The 24,835-nt window shown below is 28.8% G+C and overlaps 1 protein-coding gene across 2 annotated transcripts in view; it reads right to left on the reverse strand.

The window, feature by feature from the left end:
• The window catches only part of LOC119686408 (kinesin-like protein Klp98A), a 38,037-nt gene that overhangs the window by 11,520 nt on the left and 1,682 nt on the right, over nt 1-24,835 (reverse strand). For both annotated transcript variants that reach the window (XM_038100987.1, XM_038100986.1), the window contains exon 2: nt 8,478-8,701. In XM_038100987.1, the coding sequence (XP_037956915.1) occupies nt 8,478-8,701 (224 nt within the window). The remainder of the gene's footprint in view (nt 1-8,477; nt 8,702-24,835) is intronic.

Consider the following 24,835-nt stretch of genomic DNA (forward strand, 5'->3'; position numbering starts at 1 on the left):
CAACTTGTAGCTTTTGGATAGTAGAGTTGGCAGCTTTGCTATATGCGACACACCTATAAAGTATTGCTGGTCTAATTATCTGGCTATAGATCAGCTTTCTGTTCTTTGCGCTAAGGTTGTTGTGTTTGAAAAGTGGTTGTAAGCAGTGCAGTATTTTTGCGTAACTACTTCTTTTGACTTGTATGTGCTTGTGCCAAGTAAACCGCTTATCAAACGTGATTCCTAAGTATTTAATTTTGTCCTCTCAATTAATCGCGATGTCACCAACTCTTACTCTCAGGGTATGGCACTTAATAGAGTTATAATAAACCAGCTGTAGAATAATTGAATTAGTTATATTTTTATATTTTTAACTGTTTAGTTTTTAATCTATTCTGTTTGTAGAGGCATTATACGTTGTAAACTTTTTATATTATTCTTTCTTATGTATAATTTATATATTTATTTATGTATATATTGATTTATTATATATTTATTTATTTATTTATATATATATTTATTTATTTATTTATATATAAATTTATTATATAAATAAATTAATATTGCATATATAAACGTATATATATTTTACTTATATACTTGAAATTATGCTTAAAAATTATACTCCATAATAAAATGTATTTTTATATCTTATATATTATAAGATATAAATTATTATATTATATCTTACTACTTTATAGTAAAAGTAGTAAATAGTAAAAGCACTATTAATACATTTATATCGAAATAACCAATTTACTAGTAGTCGATCTTTATTTTCGCTTGTATATGTAAAACGGCAATAGATTTTTTATGATTTCATCACAATAAAAGAATAGTAAAAAAAAACGAAAATGGCTAATTAACACGTTTCAAATAATATTAAATAAGTTATTTAAGTTAAATTTGCTTTTTCTTCTATTTTTTCGACAAGAATTTAATAGCTTCCATTCACTTTTGTGAGAGGAAGTAGCCTTTAATGATTATATATAAATCTTGCAATCTAAGTAGATGTTAATTTGATTGTTCGCAAAATGTAAAATTGTATAAAATACTCTTTGAAATAATCCGATAGAGAAGGCCATTCTTAATGATGCTAAACTCTTCATGTTTAAAGTCCTAAAATATAAAATTAGTACTGCGCCATAGTAATAGAAATATATTAATATAATAATATAATATTGTATATAACATAATATGGTAAAACTAATTCATTAGGTAGGCTTCAAAGACCTGTTGGGAATATCTACAAACTTTGCAGAGAGATGCGTTTCAATTTGTCTACATTTACAGTCATTATTCTATTCTTACGTCTGTTTAAATTACATTTAAATCAAACAAACCATTGATTAGGAATCTAAAATTTATTAAGTCTCTGAAGGATGAAATTACTGTTTCGTTATCCGAACACGGATAATTAAAACTTAATACATTTATTACTTAACTGACTTAAACATTCACTCACATGCATTCATACGCATGTCTAGATACCAAAATAAACGTATATTTTAACATAGGATACGCAATATCATATATAAATTATAATAAGCGACTTCAATATCATTTATTCATTGGTCTGGCAGAGCTAAACTTGTTTGTTACTTATCATCAACTTTATCTGAAATGATTTAATAAGAATAATACAAGGAAATAATAACAGTTAGGGTAACTCGCATCTAACAGGAGTCTTTGATGGCATTACAATGAGCAATAAATGTCTCCGACTGGAAGTGTTGATAATCTGTCAAATCATAAAACATACGCATAACGTGCTCATGCCTTATCAAACATTATTACTTCACACTATATATAACTGTGTTGTGGTTGCCCAATATTTCTAACTCTGTGTTATAGAGTCTTTTCCATAGGTGTCCAATTTTAGATTGGACCCATTGTGCATTCCTGAATTTTTCTTTTAAAAATTTGTAATGCTTTGCAAGTGATAGCACGAAAAGGCCAAGCCTTGCATCGATAGTTTATATAGGAATAGATAGGCTTTGTGAGTACACGATTATCTAATTTTTCACTACTTGAAAACAGCATTGATTACAAATAATTTGGTGTTTTTGCTCATATGATATAGAAACTCACTAGAGATGCCAGGATTTAGCTATGTTTTATATACCGAAAATTCCAGATTAGTATAAGTATCAAAAACTAAGATCTCCCTTACCTCCACAATTAAGCATAAATTTTCCAAAGTATGAATCTCAAAAAATTTTACAAACTAGCTCTTCAATAGTGTGATTATAGCTCTGGAATTAGCTCTGTTTTATATACCGAAAATTAGGTTAGGTTAGGTTAGGTATCAAAAACTAACATCCCTAATCTCCACATTTAAGTATAAATTTTCCAAAGTATTAATCTCAAAAATGTATACAAATAAGCTCTTCAACAGTATGATTCAATAACACTTTTCTCGTAGATTTTCATTAACATTGGTATTGCAACAACATCACCTGCAAATGCTCGCTGAGTGTCAAACATAAACCACCTAGTTTGAGACTTGAAACAACCGAGATTGCATTGTACACTGGTTTTTATATTATGTTAAGTTGTCTTAAGTAGTGTACTTTAAGGTGACATAACAGGCGTGTTAATTTAGGTGCTATTCCAAGGGAGATATGGTATGTCTCTCAAGTGAGTCATGAAACCTTTTTGAAAACGATGGAGTCTTGTGTATAATCTGAACATTTCTGAAAGATTAAAATTAGCGTGCAGCATCGTGACTGAGTTAAGATAATAAATATTTTTATTGAGTTAAGTTTTAATGAAATATCGAATGTATAAATATAATTTCAATTAAGAAATTAATGTTTTCAATTAATAGCAATCGACAATTCATAAATAAAACTTCACTTTCCTAAAGAGAAAGGGGAATGCTAGCAATGTAGAGTACCAGAAATACCGAAAATTGTATGGGCAAGAAAATTTATTAGAGCCATAAATCAAAAATTAATGATAAATGTCATCAGTGAGTTTATGCCTAATTAGAGCACAAATGTATGTGATAGCAATAATAAACAAAAAGCGTAGCGATATCTTTTCGATAATTATTATGTATACATTTTGAAATTCGATAAAATTTCATTGGAATGAGCACACTTTTGCGGCAAAGTGGGTGGGTTAAAATGGTTATCAGCTGAAGCAGTCAAAGTAAATTAATGACAAAATAATTTAAACACTGTGTGAAGAGATTTTGTTGCAACAAAAACTTTAGACACAAGGCCTAGGCCTAGGCTTACTAAATTTATCGAAAAGCGTAACCAAATTGCAAAAACGAAAAATAAATATAAGTATTAAGAAATGAAGTCATTTAAATTTGAAAATAGCAGAGGAGTAATTCAAGTCATCAATTTGACATAAAAAAGCATTATTACGGATATTAGGAGCACATCTGCTAGAGTTTGGTGAACATGAAGTATTTCGTAGATACATTTAATGCCTCATTTGTGGCTTCGTTTCGACCTTGGCTTCCTTAACATTCAACTTGAGCTACTTAAACAGCGATCCGTGCACTTGCCATTTGGAATTTCTGTGAATTGTTTTTGCTTTAAACAAAAATAAATTTTAAGACAAACACGAATGTACGAACCTCAAGAGATTGTAATGAGTAATTATTAAGGTCTTTGGGGTTATTAGGCCATAACAATTTTAATTTCATTTTAATGGAATGCGCTTTATAAATTTAATCACTTTGTATAAAACAATATTACTCAATTTTAACGCAAAGATTTAATTCACTTTTTTTTTTTTATTTAAAAATAATAAAATAAATAACTGGAGCGAAAGGTGTTGAAACTAAATTAAAATTCTAACTTTTAAACGATATTTATTTATTATAAATGAGGTTAATGTTCAATTAAACATAAAATAAATAATTATATGAGACTTTTTGATCGTTTAGAAAACAAACTATTAAGGCATTTAACTTTTATTTCGATCGTATTTTTTATATATTCCTATACGTATTTCGACCAATTGGCTTTTGCCTTCATCAGAAGAATTCCTTATATTAAGGCATAGTTTCACTATGTGATTGCCAGTTAAGAAGTAGAACTAAATAATGATAATAACTATATACAGAATATTAACGAACTAAGTAGCATGAGTTCAAAACGTGTATTCTTGGTCGGAAAAATGAAAAGATCTACCAACAACGGTGTTTATCGGTTAATGTTGAAAATGTTCTAAAAATGAAAAATACAAATTTCATAAAAAAAATTTATCCTAATCACTTACACAATCTGAACCTTATTGTATGCAGTATAGGCAGAGAAGTATGTCAAAGAGTGCTAAAGTATCAAAAGAAGAGAAAAGAAACAGAAACATTTTATAAGACCTTTAGATGGAATGCAAACTAAATTCCTATTAGGCAACTACAATAACAAACTATTTAAACTCAGCATTGCCTTAAAGGAGCCCTACATAGGCTCAAAGTGCATCTAAACAGCATTAATATGAAGAAACAGTCTCTAGAGCAAGTACCAAATAAAAATAAAGCACTCATCAACAATAGAAAATATAACTGGGATAATAACCAAACACAGGACAAGAATTGCATTTTGAAGAGCATTAGGACTTGTTTAGAATATATAGAGTTATCCTAAACTAGAACTACTTCAAGAGTGTCAATGAGGCTGTTAATTGGCCAATGTAGACTCAAAGGATGTATGTGTACCATTACTATTGCATTAAATTTCATTTGTGGATTCTGCGATCAAGATACTGGTTCGCCTGAGCATGTACTAGAAAAATGTAGAGTACTAATAAATAATCGAAAAAGTATACCTCGGATCATACCTGACATCTGCGGAGGAATTAGCAACAATCAATAAAGCCAATATTCTCAGATTTTAGTTAGATTTAAAGCAACAAAACTTAATTAGACTTTATAAGGCTACGCTTTAATGGTAGAAGAAATTTCAACCACAGTAATTTTATTAAATATAAATATTTCTGTCATTTTAAAGAAAATGGCCTTTTAAAATTTTGTTAAAATTTTTGGTTTTAAATGAATATTCCATCAACTATGCACCATATATCATTTAATCAACAATTCTTGAGATGTAGACTCTTCTTCGATTGAAAATTTATTTCTAGTAAAATTATTTTATTGTCACTATCTCTGTTAAGCTATTCTTTTTCGTTTCTTAGTTCAACATATCGTCTCCAAAATTTGAAGTACTTTAAAATGAAACACCCTGTATAATTGTTCAATTATGTTTCAAGAACTTAATGATTAACAATTGCATACCAACTAATAATTAATTAATTAAAACGATTTCAATAAAATTATTTAATGCAGGAATGAATCACATTAGGCACTCAAGTATAGTCAACACCAGTCGTCTGAAATAGGTCGTGTAGCATATGTATGTTATCGTGTATCTCAAATGAAGGAGATACTTTGTACATACAGATACTTGTGTCTTATGTATATTTATGTGTGAGTGTGATGGAAGAAAATTCAAGTGTGAAAAGTAAAATTAAAAATCAAAATTGGAACTGTTGGCATCAACAAGCTATAAAAGCAGTTGTAGCCAGCCAATGTGCTCCCATTCAACAGGAAGGAAATAACAATTTGCATACAACCGAAGTGGCTATTGTGAGATTTGAGATTTTCTTGTCTGTTGTACTTGCAAGTCTTAAGTACGCGCAGTAATTTATTGCGTTGGATGGACTATGTTTCGTCTGATTTTCCCCATGTCTATGGCAGCAATGCAGCAAGTCTGTCAGTTTGTCAGTGTCAGTGTCAGGGTAACGGAACAAGCGCGCATGTCAAATTTGAAATTAATTACGAAATTTGTTGTGGCTTAGATTTCTAATGCGAACGGATTTCTTTTCTTTCTTTCTGTTAAATAATCACTGGAAATTACATCACAGCATTGTGAGAACACTTCTTGGGCATTTTGTATATTTTTCTATTTCATTTATTCTATTTATTCAAATTTCTATTTCTTAAAATTTTTTAAAATACTATCCAGAACCAGTAAGAAAACAAAATCTTATTAATTAAAAAATCACCTTCACTTCGTTTGTGATATTAGATTCGATTTAGTTGTTTGAAATAATAAATAAAAAAAATCAAAATTAAGTATCAAAATCGTGACAAATTACAGTCACTCACACATGACGAACTATATACACAAAATAAAGATTAATGTCACCCCAACCCAAAATAAGAAGATAAAATTTCTGGGAAATTTTTGTTAATATTATTTGTAAGAATGATTTATAGATGTTCTTGTAACTTAAATGATGTCTGAGTAACATTTTATATCAAAGAACTATGTAAACATAATAGAATATAACACATTTTTAGAGATGAAATATATTTTTTATATAAAGTAGAATTTCTTCTTCGACATAACATAATATTTAAATAATTATCAAATTACTGAAGTTTTATATAAAACAAAAGAAGTGAAAATAAATAGTAAATAATTAAAACGTTCCCACCGGATACCAAAAATTGAGAAACATTGAAAACTGTTTATCTGCGGTTATAGACTATAGAAACTTTTTCGTCTTTTCTTCCCAGAATTTTTAACATAAATTATTTGCTTGACTTTTTTTTCACTATTTGCTAGTGACAGCTTAAAAGGTGCTATTAGCTGTCATAAGAAAATCTTTAAGCCAATTTACTGGTTTCATAATTTAAAACCATGTGTTTAATAATGGTTTTAATATATTTTTTTATCCGGCTATAGATCACTTTTTGTTAACTAATTCAAAAAGTGATCTATGTTTGTTTAATATTTTTAATTTATTCTATATTTCGACTCTCTTTGAGAGTCAGCATCAGGATCACGATCTAACATAAATTAATATTAATAAAACTATATCTACGTCACCCCCTTTATTCTATATCTATATTGCACTATAAACAATATTATTGCACTACATTGCAATATAGACAATAGAATAAAGAGGACGTAGATATAGTTTTATTAATTATAAATATTTTTTTTATTTAACAAAGGTGCGCTGATTCTGAGCTTCACATTTGGCAGGACCCGAGTTCGATTCCTGGTACTTGCAGTCTCAAAAATAATTATTTACGAATAATTAAATACAAGAATTATTTCCAAGACCACTGATGATGGGTATTTGGCAATACTCGAAACAGCTGTATGGTCAGCCAAAAATTCAATTAATTAAAATAATATGAAAAATAAAATGTTTGTTGTTGTTTTTCACTACTGCTCGAAAAAACCTCTTCACAATGTTTTTATTGAATCCGTTTTATTTAAAGCCTATTAATAAGTTTTGGAATCTTCAAGACTAATAAATAACAATATAAATTATTTTATATATACACACTACAATGAATTAAAAAATTAATTGTAAATTATTTTAAGGGGACTCTGAATAAGTAGTCAGAGTTTATTTACCAGATGTCACGGCACAGAAGTTGAATTAAACAGAATAAAATTTCATAAATGTTTAAATTGTAGTCCCGATATTCGGTAATATCTGTAAAGGAAAGCGTTAGGAAAGTTGGAATCCTCTATAATACTTTCTTTGCAACAGATATTGTACAAAATTGAAGAAAAGTAGCAAAAGCTCTTGTTCGAAAACCGTATCAAATTCCTACTTTTCATTTTGAGGATTCTAACAATATATTGGAAATATGCTTAGACTGATATGAGATTGAAGTATATAAAGTACATGAAAAACCATAAACAGAAGACGAACAAAAATTAAGTGACTGTACTGATTTAGACCTTAAACTTTAGACATCAAAACAGATATGTTTAAACTAAAAATAAGTAGTAAATAAAGCAATTAACTTTAAAGAATAAAGCAAAATTCTACTTATCGTAGTTGCCACACTTATACCAACTAATTTAATACAAACAAATACAATCTAAAGATGAAGACAAACAATCACCAGATGATGTTGTGAGATTCCCATGGTTTTTTAAAGCATATTTATGGAATATCTTCAAATTCAAAATATAATGTAAGATAAAAGCACATTTTTTTACACTCTAACAAGGTTTGTGGATAAGTATCTTTAACATCACGTACCATATAGTATAATGTTTTAATTATATACAACTGTAACGCCTAGGTTTAGTTGCTATGAAAATAATATGCCTAAGCAATATTTTTTTTAATTGTGGATTTCTTTAGATTGTTTACGATACAAATCTTTGCTCACAAACTCTTAATATTTTCATGTTTTATTGAAACATTAAAAAGTGAATGTACACAAGTGTTAATTTCAAATAAAAATAAACATAACAATTAAAAATACTTTCAGTGCTTACTATTTATGTAGCAAGTCTAAAAAAATTCCTTCCATCAACACTGAAAGAGTGCATTCAGCTGCACACAGATAACATGGATTAATAATCCTTTAAATCGTTTCATCATCGACAAACGACCGCCGTAAGCAATATTTTTTCCAATCAAATTTCACTTCGCATTTCGGATTCACAGTTCCAGTTGTGGATTTAAATTGAGATTTATTAAAATGTGCAACTCACCTTGATAGGCACAATCAATTACATCTGTGCCAAGATCATTGTAGACCTGCTCCTGTGTGACAAAATGACTATCGTGTTCATCAAAAGACCAATAGGAATAGTCAAAGGTGAAATCATGATGATTGTCACGACCAACATCTCGAATGCTTTGTAGCCTCGGCTTGAGCAGGCGAGTTTTCTTGCCTTCCATTTCCACAATGAGCTGGGCGTCCATATCGATTTCACTGCAACGAAAAATTAAAAAATAATGTATAAAAAATGAGAAATATGCAAAATGGCATTATTTGCAGAAAATAAAACAATAATAATATAATAAAAATGCAGAAAAATGATAAAAATTATTTAAAGGGCGTTTTAAAGTAGAAATAAATCCATTCATGGGAATAAATATGTCTATGGCGCATAAAAAAGATACACTCTTTTGAGGAAATTTCCATGGATAGCTCTTATAGATACATATGAGTATAACATAATTTTATCTAAACTTCTTTTAAAGATACAATTCATCTTGATTTCTTTTATTATATTTGCACGCAAATAACTGTGGGAATTTTTAAATCTTTTTTTTTGCTAAACTGAATTAGATAAAAAAAAATAAATCAATTAATTTATGGCTTGCGGTTTGTTATTTGGTAAAAATATATAATTCTATTTAACAAAAAAATATATATGTAATAAAAATGAATCTAATCATTTTAAAATAAATTAATATAAAAACCACAATATTTTGAAAGATGAAACATTTTTTTAACCACAACAAAACTAGGCTTAATTGTTTAATTATTGTTTTTTATAATTCAATAATTTAACATTAACCTACACGGTAAAAATAGATTTCTTTGCCGAGTTCAGATCAAAGTGCTATGCCGCCATTGAGTCTATTAATAGTTTATACACATAATTAAATACATAAATAAGTAGATACATAAATAATTAGATACATAATTTAATAGATGCAAAAAAAAATGTTTTTTGTTTTTTCTCCTCTCTCCTCTGATTACTGGAATGAAGTTTTCACAATGCTGTGGAAATCTTCTCCATTTATTCCTAAGAGGTGGTTTAGTGGGTTCAAGTCTCACACATGTTTTTGTATAACACATTACTAAATAAATCTCTGGTCTAACTAAGAAAAGCAAATTTTATTACAGAATTTCAATTTTATTAGTCAACATGCTGTCTTTATAACTTATGCCTTGCAAGGCCCCTTTATCTTTAATCTCATAACAGATCTCACTATCGACAATCACTTACTACCTAGTTTAAAAACAACTTATTCATGCTTAACGTTTGTATGGACACTACCCTCCGATTTATTTAAGATATAAGACATCTCACGAAACTTTATTTAACGGTCTTTGTAACCACTTTCGCGGACTTTTGTTATATCTTCCCGAACAATTACCGATTTTGGCTTATTAGAGGGCAGCATTAACCATCAAAAGTGTTTGTACAAACACATCTAAATTTATCAAACCAATTAATAATAGTTGATTTTCCTGGCGAGAATTCCTATAAGATCAATCAAGAGACTGCTTAGGTTCCACAGCATTTTTCGCTATCAAAAACAAAGTTTAAACTTCAATGAAATTTTTCATTATCCATTATTTCGAAAACTACATTAGAGCGTTCACCAAAACCACAGTAATCCGTAAACTTATTATGAGAATATGATGAAATTTTGACATGTGACTTTACTACTCTTCACAGATCTTATAGGATGATCAACAATACTGCAATATATGTGTCAGATCGAAGACTTAATAAGCGAATTGATATTTATCCAAAATATCCAATTTTAATGATAAGTAAAGTATATTACATTATTAGATGAGCGGAACAAATGATTGGCTATATTTGGAAGTGTAAATTTGTAAAATCAAAAGTAATATTATTTAAAATTTATTTAACACTAAATAATTATTCGCAACATTTTGTTATCTACAAAATAAAACTGCGATAAAAGAAACTCATACTCATCATCAATCTCATCATGAGAGCAACGTAATTAACAATTAGATATTGAAAGAATTCGGTTAAGAACAAAAATTTATTGATAAGATAGCGCTTGATAAATATGTGGAACAATTCCAAGGAAGAGTACGAAAAGAAGATCTAGAAAGAAGCACTTTTTGATGTACTTGGTCGAGTTTATAGAGATTTATAGGTGTCAATTAAAAAAACTAATACTGATTATATGAACGAACAATTGTAGTATATAGTCAAACTATATTCTCTTCTGTACTTTATTAAACGCTGTCGTTGACATCCCACAATATTAACGTCTCTCTGTCAAAGCGACAAACATCATTAACCAACACTAGTTAAAAAAGGCTTTGAAAGCCGTAGTGAAATGTGGAGATCTTTACATATCCCCATCCGCTGGAAAATTAGTCTGTTCAACACCAATGCCAAATGCTCAGCAGTGGTTTTGAAAATATTTGTTATATTTAATTAGTAAATAATTCTTTTGAAACTGCAAGTACCAGGGATTTAACTTGTACCCTGCCAAATTTGAAGCTCAGAGTTAGTGTTCCTTAACCAACTGACCCAATGCCTCTTTATGAAATATACAAGCTTCTATTAAATACAATAGTCACTTCCATTTTTAAAATGACGTTAAATTTAAATTATATTTGAATAAATTTTTTACATATTTTTTTCTATAAATTCAATGGTTATTTATAAAAAATTAGTGAAGGTTATGACTCATATAGCTTTCCAAAATTATGCTCACGAATATAAAACATTAACTCAAAGATCTTATCTAACAAGAAACTAAACAAAAAACTATTGTGTGTTTAATTTTGTAATAAATTATATTTTATTCAAAGGAAAAAACCAGCTGGTCTTTCAACTGAGTAAAGGTTAATCTATAAGCCTTCGAACAGTTGGAACAAAAAGTTTAACATTAACAACGACAAAATTCATTTTCATATTCGAAAAAAAGTTATCAAGAAAAAAAGCTGTTAATGAGTTGTAATAAATCAAAAGTTAAAAATAAAATTTAGTTAATGTATTGACAACAGTATTGGGTCTTGAGACATAAAAAAATTATATTAATATAAATATGTAGTAAAATATTAAAGACATTATTTTCACTTTTACGAAAATGAACACTAAATTGAGCTAAAGTTTATTAAGCATGAATGACAAAAGTTCACAGCCGAAATAAACAATGAACGAAGTAAGTTTTAGTATACTTAACAAAATTTATTTATAAAAATATGAAGGCAGTAAAGTTACACAACTGGAACATGAACACTTAAAGACTTTAAGACTTTAAATGTTCAAAGAGCAGCCTTAACACAACTTCATTTGAATAGAAAGAAAACCTAAAACTTAAAACCTAAAAATCCAGTTTAGTGTTATCGTGTGAAGTGAAAAAAGCAGCACTCATATTACTTCAAGAGGGAAAACGGGAAGACGGGAAGACGACAAAAGGCAATGGACACAAATTACATGTGAAGATTCTAAACTCGATATTAACCGAAACCCACACAACGATCATTTCAAAGAAAATTGTAAACTGAAAAAGTTATTTTTAAATTTTTAATAGATTTAAACTAACATATTGTAGGAGGTGAAAGCGATAGAAGAAAAGTACACCCACATTGGAAGAGAATACATAAATCACTTGAAGACCTCAAATCGTTAAGACCCCACGAAAGCAAAGCTTAACCGACACTCTTGACTGAACTAATTCGACAGTTCTCGGTTTTTATTGTGAAAGAGCTAAATCAGTCCAAAGCATTTTTCTAGTACATCAAATTTACTATGATTGAATAATTAAAATGGTTTAAATAGACAAAGCGTGGGATCAATGAGTGCTTTTTGCTTGTGGGTGTCTAATTTAGTGCAACATAACTCTTCATATTTTTTATTACCTTAAAATAAGAACTAGCCAATTGACATGGATAGTGTCGAAAGGAAATCGAAGCATCTCAGTCTCAAAAGTAAAGGTTCAATTATAATGCAGTTGTAATAAAACTAAGATAGAAGACAGATTTATTCTTTTATTTATAAATAATATCCGAAATAGATAGAACTGAATGATTTATACGGTACGTAAACCTGAAACCGATATTGCCAGAAAAGCTATCGGCTGGAATCCGCTTAGGCAGAGTGTTAGAAATAGAAAGAAACTAAATAGAAATAGAAACATAAATAGAAATAGAGGGGAAAAAATAGAAATAGAAACAAGAAATCAAATAGAAATAGAAAGTTTAGATATGTCACGGCATGAAATTAAAAATATGATGTAGATAAAATAAGTTTCAAAATTTCTGTTATAACGCTAAGTTTCTACTAAGATGTAAAGTAAATTAAATATATAAATTTTTTTACACTTGTATGTGATAAAATTCGGAAGTCTCGTATGAGTTATTCAGTGTAAAAATATTTTTAATAAAGTAGTGTAACTATTTACAACAGACGTGATGAATTTATATATAAAAATAACCTATAATTTTTAATTTAAATTAACTAAATTTAATTGTTAATTTTAATTGTTGTAAAATTGTTTAAAAGTAAAAACTTTACAGTATTACTGTAATATCCACATTCTTACGTCTTGATATCGTACTTGATTTCAAATTCTCGTGATTCTTAAGTCTGCGGTCTTCTCTTTACCCTGAAAATATATATAGTTTTTTTAGGGTATCCTATTTCGTAATTTTAGTTGTTAGAGATTCTTCAGTTAGCTTCCAGTGATCAAGTCTGTAGATTTTGGTATTGTAAATAATTCTACAGTTGTAATCTTTAAGATTAGCGATCTATGAGAGTTTCAAGCCATCAAGTGATATACCTCGCAGCTTTACGTTAAAAAAAAACCCCAATAACGTTTAAATATATTTTGTATTTAGTGTCTCCTGTTTGAAGCTTACGTATTTTTTTTAATTAACATAAATGTTTTGAATTTAATTTCCTTATTTAAAGATTTCTATCTTCATTTGATAAAAATTTATGTTTTCAAAATTATGTGAAAATGGATAAAATTGTATAAATAATAAGTATATTTTATATTCCACGTTAATGTTAACAGAGAAATACATTAAAGATCATGATATTTTTTTAATAAAATAATCATTTTAGTTGGATATTATATAGAAAATAACATAGGTGACTATATGATGTATCAGTCTTGAAAAGAAAACTGTTTTTGCAACCAAATGAAACAAAAAAAGTAAACTACCTCAATGACTTATCGAAATAATTATATTTAATTAAGTTTAGTTTAAATTTAATTTAATACTAAGTTTAATTTACTACTACTCATGTGGAGCTAATCAAAATATCCTTGAGAGAGGTGTCGACGTTAAAAAAATTACCTTTTTTGATTAATATTAAAGTATTCTAAATAGAATATATCTTTATAGAATTTTTTTTTTAATATTTTTACGTGTACTGAAAGTACATATAAATATTTCATATCGAACTATTTTGCTATCTTTTCTATAATAACAATACTAGCACTAAAACATTTATAGGTCTGTTGAGACTATTCGAAATTTTATTACCACAAACATTTACGATCATATTAAATATGTGGTTAAAATAATATTTCGTTTCAATTATTTCAAATATTTCTTTTTAAATATCAATAACAGTGATACAATATTATTTAATCTACCGCATGTAGGGTACACATGAATAGATGTTTAAATTTGTTTGCAACCAACTGCACTACAGAAGAGAACAACAAACCGGTTGACACGAGTTCATTGTATATTAAAGTGCGCCACCAGCAGATACAAAACAACACACAGATACATACAAACACTAATGCAATATAAAAAACACACAAAAGCATGGGCAGATATGATATCATAAGCACCCACACGCCTATAAATTGTACATTATTTTATAGTAAAAAGCTTAAATTATGCTCCATACAATGTACCACTACCAGTACCAGCATAGCAGTTAAAGGCGAAAGAAGTCGATGAATTTTATACACAGCTGAGCATATAAAGAAGATGCGCCGATGTGTACTCATATATATAAAAAGGCATTCTTCGGAGCAAACTGATGCAAACTAAAAGCACTAAAATCATCAGTAGATATGAATTGTAAGAATTGCTCAGTAATAAAGTAAAACTTTCTAGTATAAAAACAAATAACAACGAAAAAAATATAAAAAATATAAAAAACCGAAATCATAAAAGATGACAACATTAACTGCGGGCAACTGACATGTTACTGCATCTACAACCGCTTTGTTCTCAGCCGTTGCTCTTACCATTTGTGTTTGTAGATACTTGTGCTTGATTCTATACTAAATCGTACTTGTATCTTTTTTTGTGTATACATTTGCACTGCAATTAACATATAACAGTTATTTTCAACTTGAAATGCAAATTGTGTTGTAAAAATACTCGTTAAACGCTGTGATTCTCCGATGCTCAACTTAAACCAATACATGGACTTTTGGGCAAACATATATACTCATTGCTTCATCCATACGAGTGAGGCATTTCAGATGAGCTAGCTGAGATTCAGTTTCGAAACTGATATTAACATTAATTACTTGCAAATTTTATCTTAGAGATAAAATGACATGTTCATGTTATCATTTCTTGACACAGAACCAGTTCAACAACATTATTAAGATATTAAATAAATTAATGGAAACTTCATTAATATTAGTGAATGTTACTTCACTAAAATTTTTATCACCGGTTTAGTTTAGTTTTGTTAAGTTTAGGTCAGACATACACCCAAAAATACCCAAAATATGTGAATTAATGTACTTTTAATATACTTTTATTATTTTTATAATAAAGGGAAAGAAACTTCTTATTGCTGGATTTTTGCTTTTCAATTTTTAGTAAATAATATTTCTAGCAATTAAAATTAATATTAAAGGAAATCACTAAAAATTTATATTTAAAGAAGTACAAATTTACTAGAATATAATCCTCAAGAAATTCCTAGAAGCTCCATGATACAACAATATTGCAAATATACTTTCAGTATACATACCAACCACAATTATTTAATGAAATGCACCATCATAATAAAACGCATCAATCAAAATTTATTTGATTGTCTTTAAACCAGGCTCAATAGAGTGCAATATGACTTTTTTATATATTTTTCGTAGACTGATTAATGTATGCTCTATAACTTCACGAAATTTTCTGCTTTGGCTACAAACAACTTAAAGCGTCTTTCTGAAAAAGACACTTTAGGTCTAATAACATAAAACTGTCACACCGGATTATATGAGATGAGTACGGCGCTTAGTCGAATCATATTCGTTGAGTTTTTTTCCAAAGAATTCTTTATCGTACACATTACAAATTCAAAATTTCGTATACTTTTTACACAAAATATATATGTATATGTTTCATTTTCACATATATTCTTTTCAATTTTCAGGAAAATTATATTTATGCAAATTTTACTGCTCAAGCAGATTAATGGGTATAACCCATTATTTAATCAATAAATTCCAATTAATAAATACTTTGTTGTTTGAATATAGATAGACAGCTGTCAATTGACACCGTTAAGCACTTACATTAAGGACAAAGCATTATAACTTATTAACAAGATAGATATCTATCAAAATACACATATTAGTTCTATTAGAACAGAAATATGAATTACAAATATTTGCACACTAACCTATTAAATCTCATTATGTACCACTGACGAATCAGACTTAAATACCCAGTAGAGAATAGAGAGATCTGTCATAGAAGAAATCTTAGAGACATGAAGCATACCCGCAGACCTTTAATCCAAATGTATGATGGTCTTTAAAGGCTGTTGCAAATGAGTGAATGCGTAAATGTTTTAAAGACTAGATGAGTCCATATTTGGTACATCGTCTGTGTATTAGTAACGTAACGCTTGTAGGATATTTACTATTTGTTATTTTGTTTCCAATTTCTCTTTATTACACATCAGTACCGCGTGGACCATTGAATGGGTTCTGGTGCAAAATTTTTTCAAGACATTGAGCATCCCATCAAAATTTGTTTAATAACTGATTATTGCTGACGAGTTGATTCAGTTTACGTCGTTGTTTGTGTAATTGGCGCTCTCCTTGGACAGTCTTGAAAACAATGTCATCAAAGATATTTAGGCCATATATCCACCTACACTAGAGAAAAAATAATTCGTTTGACATCAAAACGAATTTACCATTTTATTTTTATTTATTTTGGATATTCCATAAATTAAATCAAAGCACATTATGTTACATTCGTCAAATACAAGAAATTTTTAGTTTACTTAGAAATTTATTAAAGACGATAAATAAATTTTATTTATGAAAACAGAGCGATTTCTACACATTGTTGTCATTGCTGTCAATAGAAGTAAATAATTGAAGGCACTTTTTAACTGAGCTAGCTAATTACGTCATTTCCTGCTCAATATCCTAAGCATTTATTTTATTGAATGTGACCTCCATTGACCTCTGAAATCGAGTATTTAAACGCATTAAATAGAGTTTCATAGGTTAAACGAATAGTGAAATCCAAGATGGTAAATAAAAACTTTAATGGACTGTATTATTGTCGAAAATGTATGTTTATTTTAAAACTTAAATTAATAAAAATGGAAATTATATTAATTTCACAGTAAACCGCATATAATTAAAGATATATAAAAACAATATAATTTAATTTTTAGAAAATATTTTCCTTACATATCAAATTATTTGAAACAAGTTTTTTTTTGGCAATAAACCCAACATTAATCATTATGTTGTAATTAAAAAATAAAATATTAAATAAAACCATGTATATAAAAACTATCTTTTAGCTTTTATTTCATTAGTATTTTTTTTATATCTTCAATTTTTAAATTTAATGAAAGAAGCGTAACATGATTACGCAGAAATATACACAACGAAAACAATTTCTGTAGTTTAGGTTCACTAACCCCGAGTTCTTTTCTCTCTGCTACAAACCCGTATCTTCGCTAAATCAGCAAATTGAAAGTAGATTAAGTTCAATGGTACGTGGAATAGTGCCCGTGGTGGGAAAATTATAGCGAACAGCACTTATAGATATGATTGTTTACGAGCCACTATAATTCACGGTCGCTACTACTTTACTATACATAATCGATGGTTGCTCAAACAATTTTTTATAAGGTCAATAAAAAAATATTCAATCGATTGATAATTGCAATTCAGCTAATAAAAGGTTTACTCGATAAAAGTAAAGCAAATACAATTAAAATATAATAAAAAAAATGCAAGCACAATGGCTGTTATTAAAACTAAAACAGTAAAATGGGAATTTATAAATGTAAACATAACAAACTTTTATTCGAAGGGTTTAAAGTTGGTAATTTTTATCCATCAATTCATTTAGAACTAAAAAAATTGTGTATTTTCAATTCTGCTCGACACAATTTTGCTGCATTCGAGCTTTTGTTTACTCGAGCCAATTCAGTTTCAATTTGGATGCTTTCAAGTATGTACTTAGCGTCCATACCGTCTACTTTCCTTGGAAAACTGCTCTTTATGATATGTAGAGTACCAGTAGGTCACTCCGATATTTATATGTAGATACAGAAACAAGAATTAAAATGGGAAGACTTCAATAAAGTCTTTCTTCAGACACGCAGATAAAAACAACGTGAACTCTACAAAGGCTACATCCTTAATATACAAAATCTAAGACGACACGTCTGTTTAGATCAGAACTAACAACTGGGATTAATTTATAGAAATTGTCAAATTACCAACCAAAGATATGTTCGAAAAGGCACTTTAAAATCCTTAAAGAGTTGATAACATTTTCAGAGGATTTTGAAACTTGAAAAACTGCAAAAGCTTTGCAGGGTTAATAGTATTAACAGTTATGCGGGTCCGAGAGGGGTAAAGCTATAACCTACCCAGAAAAAGCCTGTCGAAGATGTAGAGAACAGGGTCATTACGCATTCATATATCATAATCCAAAAATATTTTTCTGTTATGAATGTGACAGGCTAAATGTACACACCATTAATGGTTATTAAATACTATGATGAAACAAAACCCCGCATCGCCGCTACCCAGAGGGGTCTGGTGCTCCACCACACAGTCTCTGGGAAATCAACAAGAAAAACTATACATCTAACTACGCATGTCAAGGTAGCAGATCAAATAATAAAAGCCACACTGAATACCGCTGCATTCGTAAGCCAACGCTAATATGTTTAGTATACTATATGTTACGTTCAGTATTCACAATGTATACCTACAGAACTTCCACACAGGTCCGTAGGGCCGATTATACAATGCGAAACCAGCAACAAATCATATTCGAAACCATTCAATTTGGTCACTTATCTCACTAAATGTCGTACTCGATCTCATTCGTCGTGAATTTTTAAAGAATAGTGGTAGTTACCACCATAGCCATCGCAACACTATGATTATAGATAATTAATCAAACGATTATAAGTGCTACTAGATTTCGCGTGATTACTTAATTAAGTAAATGATTTTAAACAATTTTTACATTGATTTGATGTAATATGATATTCAGAATCGTTGGATAAGGTGTATTAGTATGACAAAGCTTCTATCTTCAAAACCTTTTTTGCAGTCATGTTATCCAGAGGGGTTTCGTGATTAACTATAAAAATTTTAATAATTTGATGTTTCTGTTTTTATGGATTGTTTTATTTTTACTAATATACTATATGTAAGAAGCTTCTGTATATTTAAAATACTATTTTTATATATGATAACATTTTTTTCCAGAGAAATATGTGTTTAATTATAATAAGATTTTGGCAATATTGAAAGGAATTTTTTTTAACAAAATCTAAACAAATTTATATGAAATCAACAACATTTAAATGTTTTTAATTAAATTTTCTTTGTGTTCGACTTATGAGTGAAGTACAAAGAATTTTAAATAATTACAAAAAGCAAAAAAATATATATTAAATTTAAAATATATTAAATAAAAATTCTTTTTTGTGGCGAATGTTGCATGTCAGTTGAGTCACCAACAACACCAAAAACGCCACTGCCACCGAGTAAAACAATTAAATTTTTTGTACGACTGACTTTGGCTGGAGTATCGTTTTTGTATCTTTTTATATAAAACATTTTTTGTTGAGGTTTTTTGGCGTTGATGTTACATGACGGAAATTATTTATTATAAATTTTTTTTTTCGCAAATTTGTGTTATAATATTTGCTATTTTATTTCTGTTTTTTTATTATTATTATCGAGCTACTGCATAACTTCAACTTCAACTTCTCCTACAACACATAATAAGTAGAGAAATAGCGAAGAGAATATATTTCAAGCTATCTAACATTTTTTCTAACTTGCGTTTTTTTTTTTTAAATTGCTTGATGACGCGTTTTCATAAATTACTAACTTTTGTAACACCTCATTTTTTTTATTTTTGTTATTATTGTTTTTGTTGGTGTTTATTGAATGTGTGAAAAAAAAAAAATTTAAATCAAAGGTAATCAGTCCAGAATATGAGTCACGAATCGTACAATGATTTTTGTTTAAAACAAAAAAGATTGTTTTCAAATGTTCAACGTTTTATTGCGCACATAAAATGCAAAGCAATCGAAGCATCATCAAAGTATCTGTATCTGTAACTCTGCAGTTGAGTTGATTGTGTGCGCTCGAGATATATTTAAATTGGAAATTAAACAAACCAGGCAATTATCGAAATTCGCTTTCTGTAATGAACTTTGCAGTGCAGAAAGATATTACGTAAACAAATCACTCAAATATATCGGCAGGTGCTAACTGTACTGATCATGTGATGTATGTAGTACTTGTGCTTTATTTTAGTCTACAAATGCATTTGCTATATAGCAAAAAGCTTTAAAAATAAAAATGAACTGTACGGAAATACATTTTACATTTCTGTTGCAAATCAACGGTAAAATTAATTTCCACCAAAAGTGTTACGAACTACGATACCTTCGTCATGGTTCAGTTCAATACATCTTTACACATCTTTTACATCTTTATATTCCGAGAGAAAAGTCCCCAACCAAAATGACAACTGTGAAAAATTATAAGAATATAAAATGAAATCTTAATGAATTTTAATAGCAAAAGAAAGGTTTTACATCCTTGAAAAGCCATAATGAAATAAGTAATTTGCAGTTTAACGTATGCCAGATTTTCCATTCGAAACTATTCACCTGTGACGATCAAGTGGAATGAGCTCCTTGATATGCAAATTTAACATTCTCAATGGAAGGGAAACCAAAAACAGAAGTGGACAACTATTAAATACTATTCTTTAATGGTTTCACACTGACATTTGTTTATAAGAATGAAATGGAATATCTCAATTTGCAAAATAGCTGTTCAAACTGGGCATTTTCATTTACTATAATAAAGAAAGATGCTATTTTTCTATGTTATTCTATATAGAAACTTCTTTTTTGTATATAGAATATAATTGACAGGTCGTAGTAGCGTGTTATAAATCGCGTTATAAATCCCAGTAGTTGTATAACGCGATATTCGTCCTATTCTAGTTCCATTCAATTTATGCTCTAAAACTAGTTGTTGCAAGGGGTTCTTAATCGCAGAAAGTTGCAATAGATCCACCTAACGAGTAGACGATCTTCCTCCTATTCTAGTTCCGTTAAAAAAATCCACTAAAATCAGTTATTGCAATATTTTTCATCGAGAAAAGTTGCAATAGATCGACCTATCGAGTACACGATCTTCCTCATGTTCTACTGCCGTTCAATTTATCATCTAAACGTAGATAAGTTCCGATGGACTTACCTATAGAATAGATGATCTCCTTCATTATCTACTTTCTTTTAATTTGAACTTTTCAATTAGTTGGTGCAAGTTTTTTGATTGTATCGTTACTTAACCAAAATAAGTGAGATATAGATTGGCTATTTTTCTTAAGTCTACTTTTTATATTTATTTTCTCAAACAGTGATGTTTATTCTGGGAGCAATCCAAACAATTCTTAAAACTTTAATCATCAGCTTCTCACGCTATAGCACTCTCTGATATTTAATTCTTAAATAGTAGTAGCTCTCTTACAACGGCCAACCTAACAATTGAACATGAAAAACACAAAATTCGCGTCTGTCAGCTGCTCCAACTAAAAAAAACCATTTCAGTAGTACGGTATGGGTACTGACAGACCACTGTGTATTAGAAAAACATAAAATAAGACATGAGTTATCTTTTAACGATTATTGGCTCCGAAGCTGAAGAGAAAACTGAAGAGGTAATTGTACTCTACCTCTTGTTTCAATGCCCGTCATTGGCGAAGAGAATATTCAAAACATTTGACGACACTTTTCTTACTGATCTGACAAAGTTTCAATATAAAGAACGTAGCTAAGTTTATAGACTTGTCAGGTTGGATCCCTTCTAGTCAAATAGATTTTTAAAAGAATACTGTTCACGAGCTAGATATTTTAAAATTCTACCTTTAAGTCGGTATATCAGGTTTAGCATATAGATAATATTCACTGGCCGTACCACAACTGGTTATTATTTGTACTCAAATGAGTTAGTTATAAGCTATTTCTTACAAGATATTTATAAAATCTTGCTAAAGCCTCTTAAATAAAGACGTCTATGTAAGAATCTAAATGAAAAGCACCTAACATCTAGCTTGGCGATTATAAAATTATATGGTACCAGGACTTATAGAATTAAACAATGCAAAGACATTAGTTTTTTGTGAAAGAGATTAGTTATAATGTCTCTAACTCAAAAAAGAAAAAAGTATAGAACTGTCAATTGCAAATATAAGAAAAGAGAAACGTAGAAATAGAAAAGTTTCCTTTTACATTATCAAAGAGGCGAAAAACTCCATTTCTAATATAACACCTAAAACGGTACCCTAGGAGTACAATGAACAATGTTGCTCTATCTGGCGGTTTTGTATGAAGTAAATTTTCAAGATATAAGAATAAAAGATTTACACCAATTTATTTTTAATTTTAAAAAGAACTCATAAATTTACTTAAAACAAGTTTGGAACGTACATGAAAACTTTACCCTGTACCTACGAACATTTTTAAAAACTGCTCTATGTGTCATAGGTATATTTAGATAAAAACGTGTAGATTGTGAAGCGCGGAGGTAACGTCACACCGAAATGAGTAGTTTTTAGTTTCAAATTTTTTTCATTTAAATTAAAATCTAATTTAACTAAAAGTAATTACGCAAAACCAGCTTTTTTTTATAATGTTATGAATAATTTCTTGAGTAAAAAGCCGTTCACTTGTTCAACTTGTTACGCTTTGTTGATTTCTTAATCTTTTTCTTAAAGAAAAAATAACTTGGAAAAGGAATTTTAGTGGTTTTCTCAAAACGATTTCTGCGAACAAACAAATAAATGTTCAAAAAGTCTACGAGAGCGCTAACACAACATTTAACGTAAAGATATTTCCTAATGGCCGCATTCAAAATAGCAATTATTTACTAAATGCAAAAAAGTAAGTTAATAAAAAAAATAAAATAATAAAATAAAAGAAAAAAAACTATACAAAATTCATACTCAAAACTTAAACAAATTGAAAGCCAAACAAAAAAATACTTAATTTTTTTTAATGGCAATGGCAACTCTCGAACAATTGAGCTCTCGAAAATCGTTTGGAGATGAGCTCCCGAGTTTACAGAAAGCAGCAAAAAATTATAAAAAAATTATAAAAAAAAATAAAATAAAAAAAATGCAGGAAAAAAAGTAATAATTTTAGTGTTGGTTGCTCTTGTGAAGTCGGTTATGATGTCATTCATTTTGGTTCGTTAGATTCGCAATGTTGTTAGACTGACTGTAGATGGAAAAAATTTCGCTTATTTATTGCAATGAAATGATGTGTTTTTAATTTGGAAATTGGCAAATTTGATTTGGTCTGTTTGCTTCACCCTTACGAACGACTGCTGTCATTGACTGACTGCGTTTGGCTGATGAAAATAACGAAAAATCTTCATTCAGCGGCAAATTACTGGACTCTTCTAGTATAATTAAGCGTGGAAGACAATAGAAATAAATAATTAATAACTTTCAGCACGAAAAATTTTTTAATGGAAGAAGATAGGAAATGAAGTAGTGTGACGAAAACATCATCACAACAACCATAGCGCACTCTAGTGGTAACGAACTGACAACAAACCCGTGTTATTAAAAAAAGTCGAACAGAGTACAGATCGAAGTACTTTTCACAACTAAAGAAATCAATTATTATAACATAATTAAGTATAAAATGAGTACTACCTAGAAAATGTGTACACTGTTTTAAGTGAACATTAGAATAAGTGAACACTAGTTTAATTGAAGGCTAGTTTATGTGAAGACTAGTTTAAGTAAAGACTAGTTAGAGTGAAGACTAGTTTAAGTGAAGACTAGTTTAAGTGAACACTAGTTTACACTAATATAAGTAAACAGTAGTGTAAGTGAACGCTTATATAAGTGAACACTAATTTAAATGAACACTTGTTTATATGAACAATGATTAAATTAAACATTAGTTTAAGTGAAGACTGGTTTAAGAGAACTCTAGTTTAAGTAAACACTAGTTTAAGTTAACACTTGTTTACACGACCATTTCTTTTCTTTACAACAGCCCCCCTATTCTGTGTACTTGATAAATTCGCCATCTTGCTTATTTATCAAGGTTGACAATTTATCAAAGTTTTAATATTCGGTACCATAAATGAAAAGCTTATTTTTTGATAAATTGTCAAGATATGTGTTGCACATTATCGAATACGAATAAAAAGTTATCGAATAAAATTATCGAATACGAAAAGCACTTATGTAAAATTCTAAATACTAAAAAACTTACTGACTGTATATTTAGTAATTATTAACTACAGTCCTTTAAACAAAATAGCAATTCTAAATTATATAAACGAGGCTAATATTTCTCATGGCACTGTCAGACCTAATATGCGCTTTGTGTCTAAGCAACAACTGAGTGCACTTAAAAATAAAATTTCGATACATCTATCATATAGTCAAGACATTGCAGCATCGAACTCATACCAGCATTATGTTATATAGAATTTGGTCAGACATTGCGATTAATATTTGCAACATTTATCAAACTCTTTCATTTATATGTAACAAAATCTTTTTGTTAATAATATTTAATTTATCAAAATTTCTTAAATATGAAAATTTGAAATTTTATTAATATTTTCTAGTTGCTAAGTACTCATCATCAGTATTTTTATTATTTATTAATATTAATATTTAATATTAAAATTATTAAAATATTAATACTTTTTAAAAAACTCTATAGATTATAAAGTGTGCTCTATATCACAGCTGTCCAAAGCACGGCCCGCAGGCCACATTCGTCTAATGTTTGAGCGGTCCGTGACATGTTTTTAATCTACTACGAAAATTTCTTTTGGTGTACTGGTAAAACTACAT

Source organism: Teleopsis dalmanni, chromosome 2 (genome assembly GCF_002237135.1).
Source record: "Teleopsis dalmanni isolate 2A chromosome 2, ASM223713v2, whole genome shotgun sequence".
NCBI classification, from domain to species: Eukaryota; Metazoa; Arthropoda; class Insecta; order Diptera; family Diopsidae; genus Teleopsis; species Teleopsis dalmanni.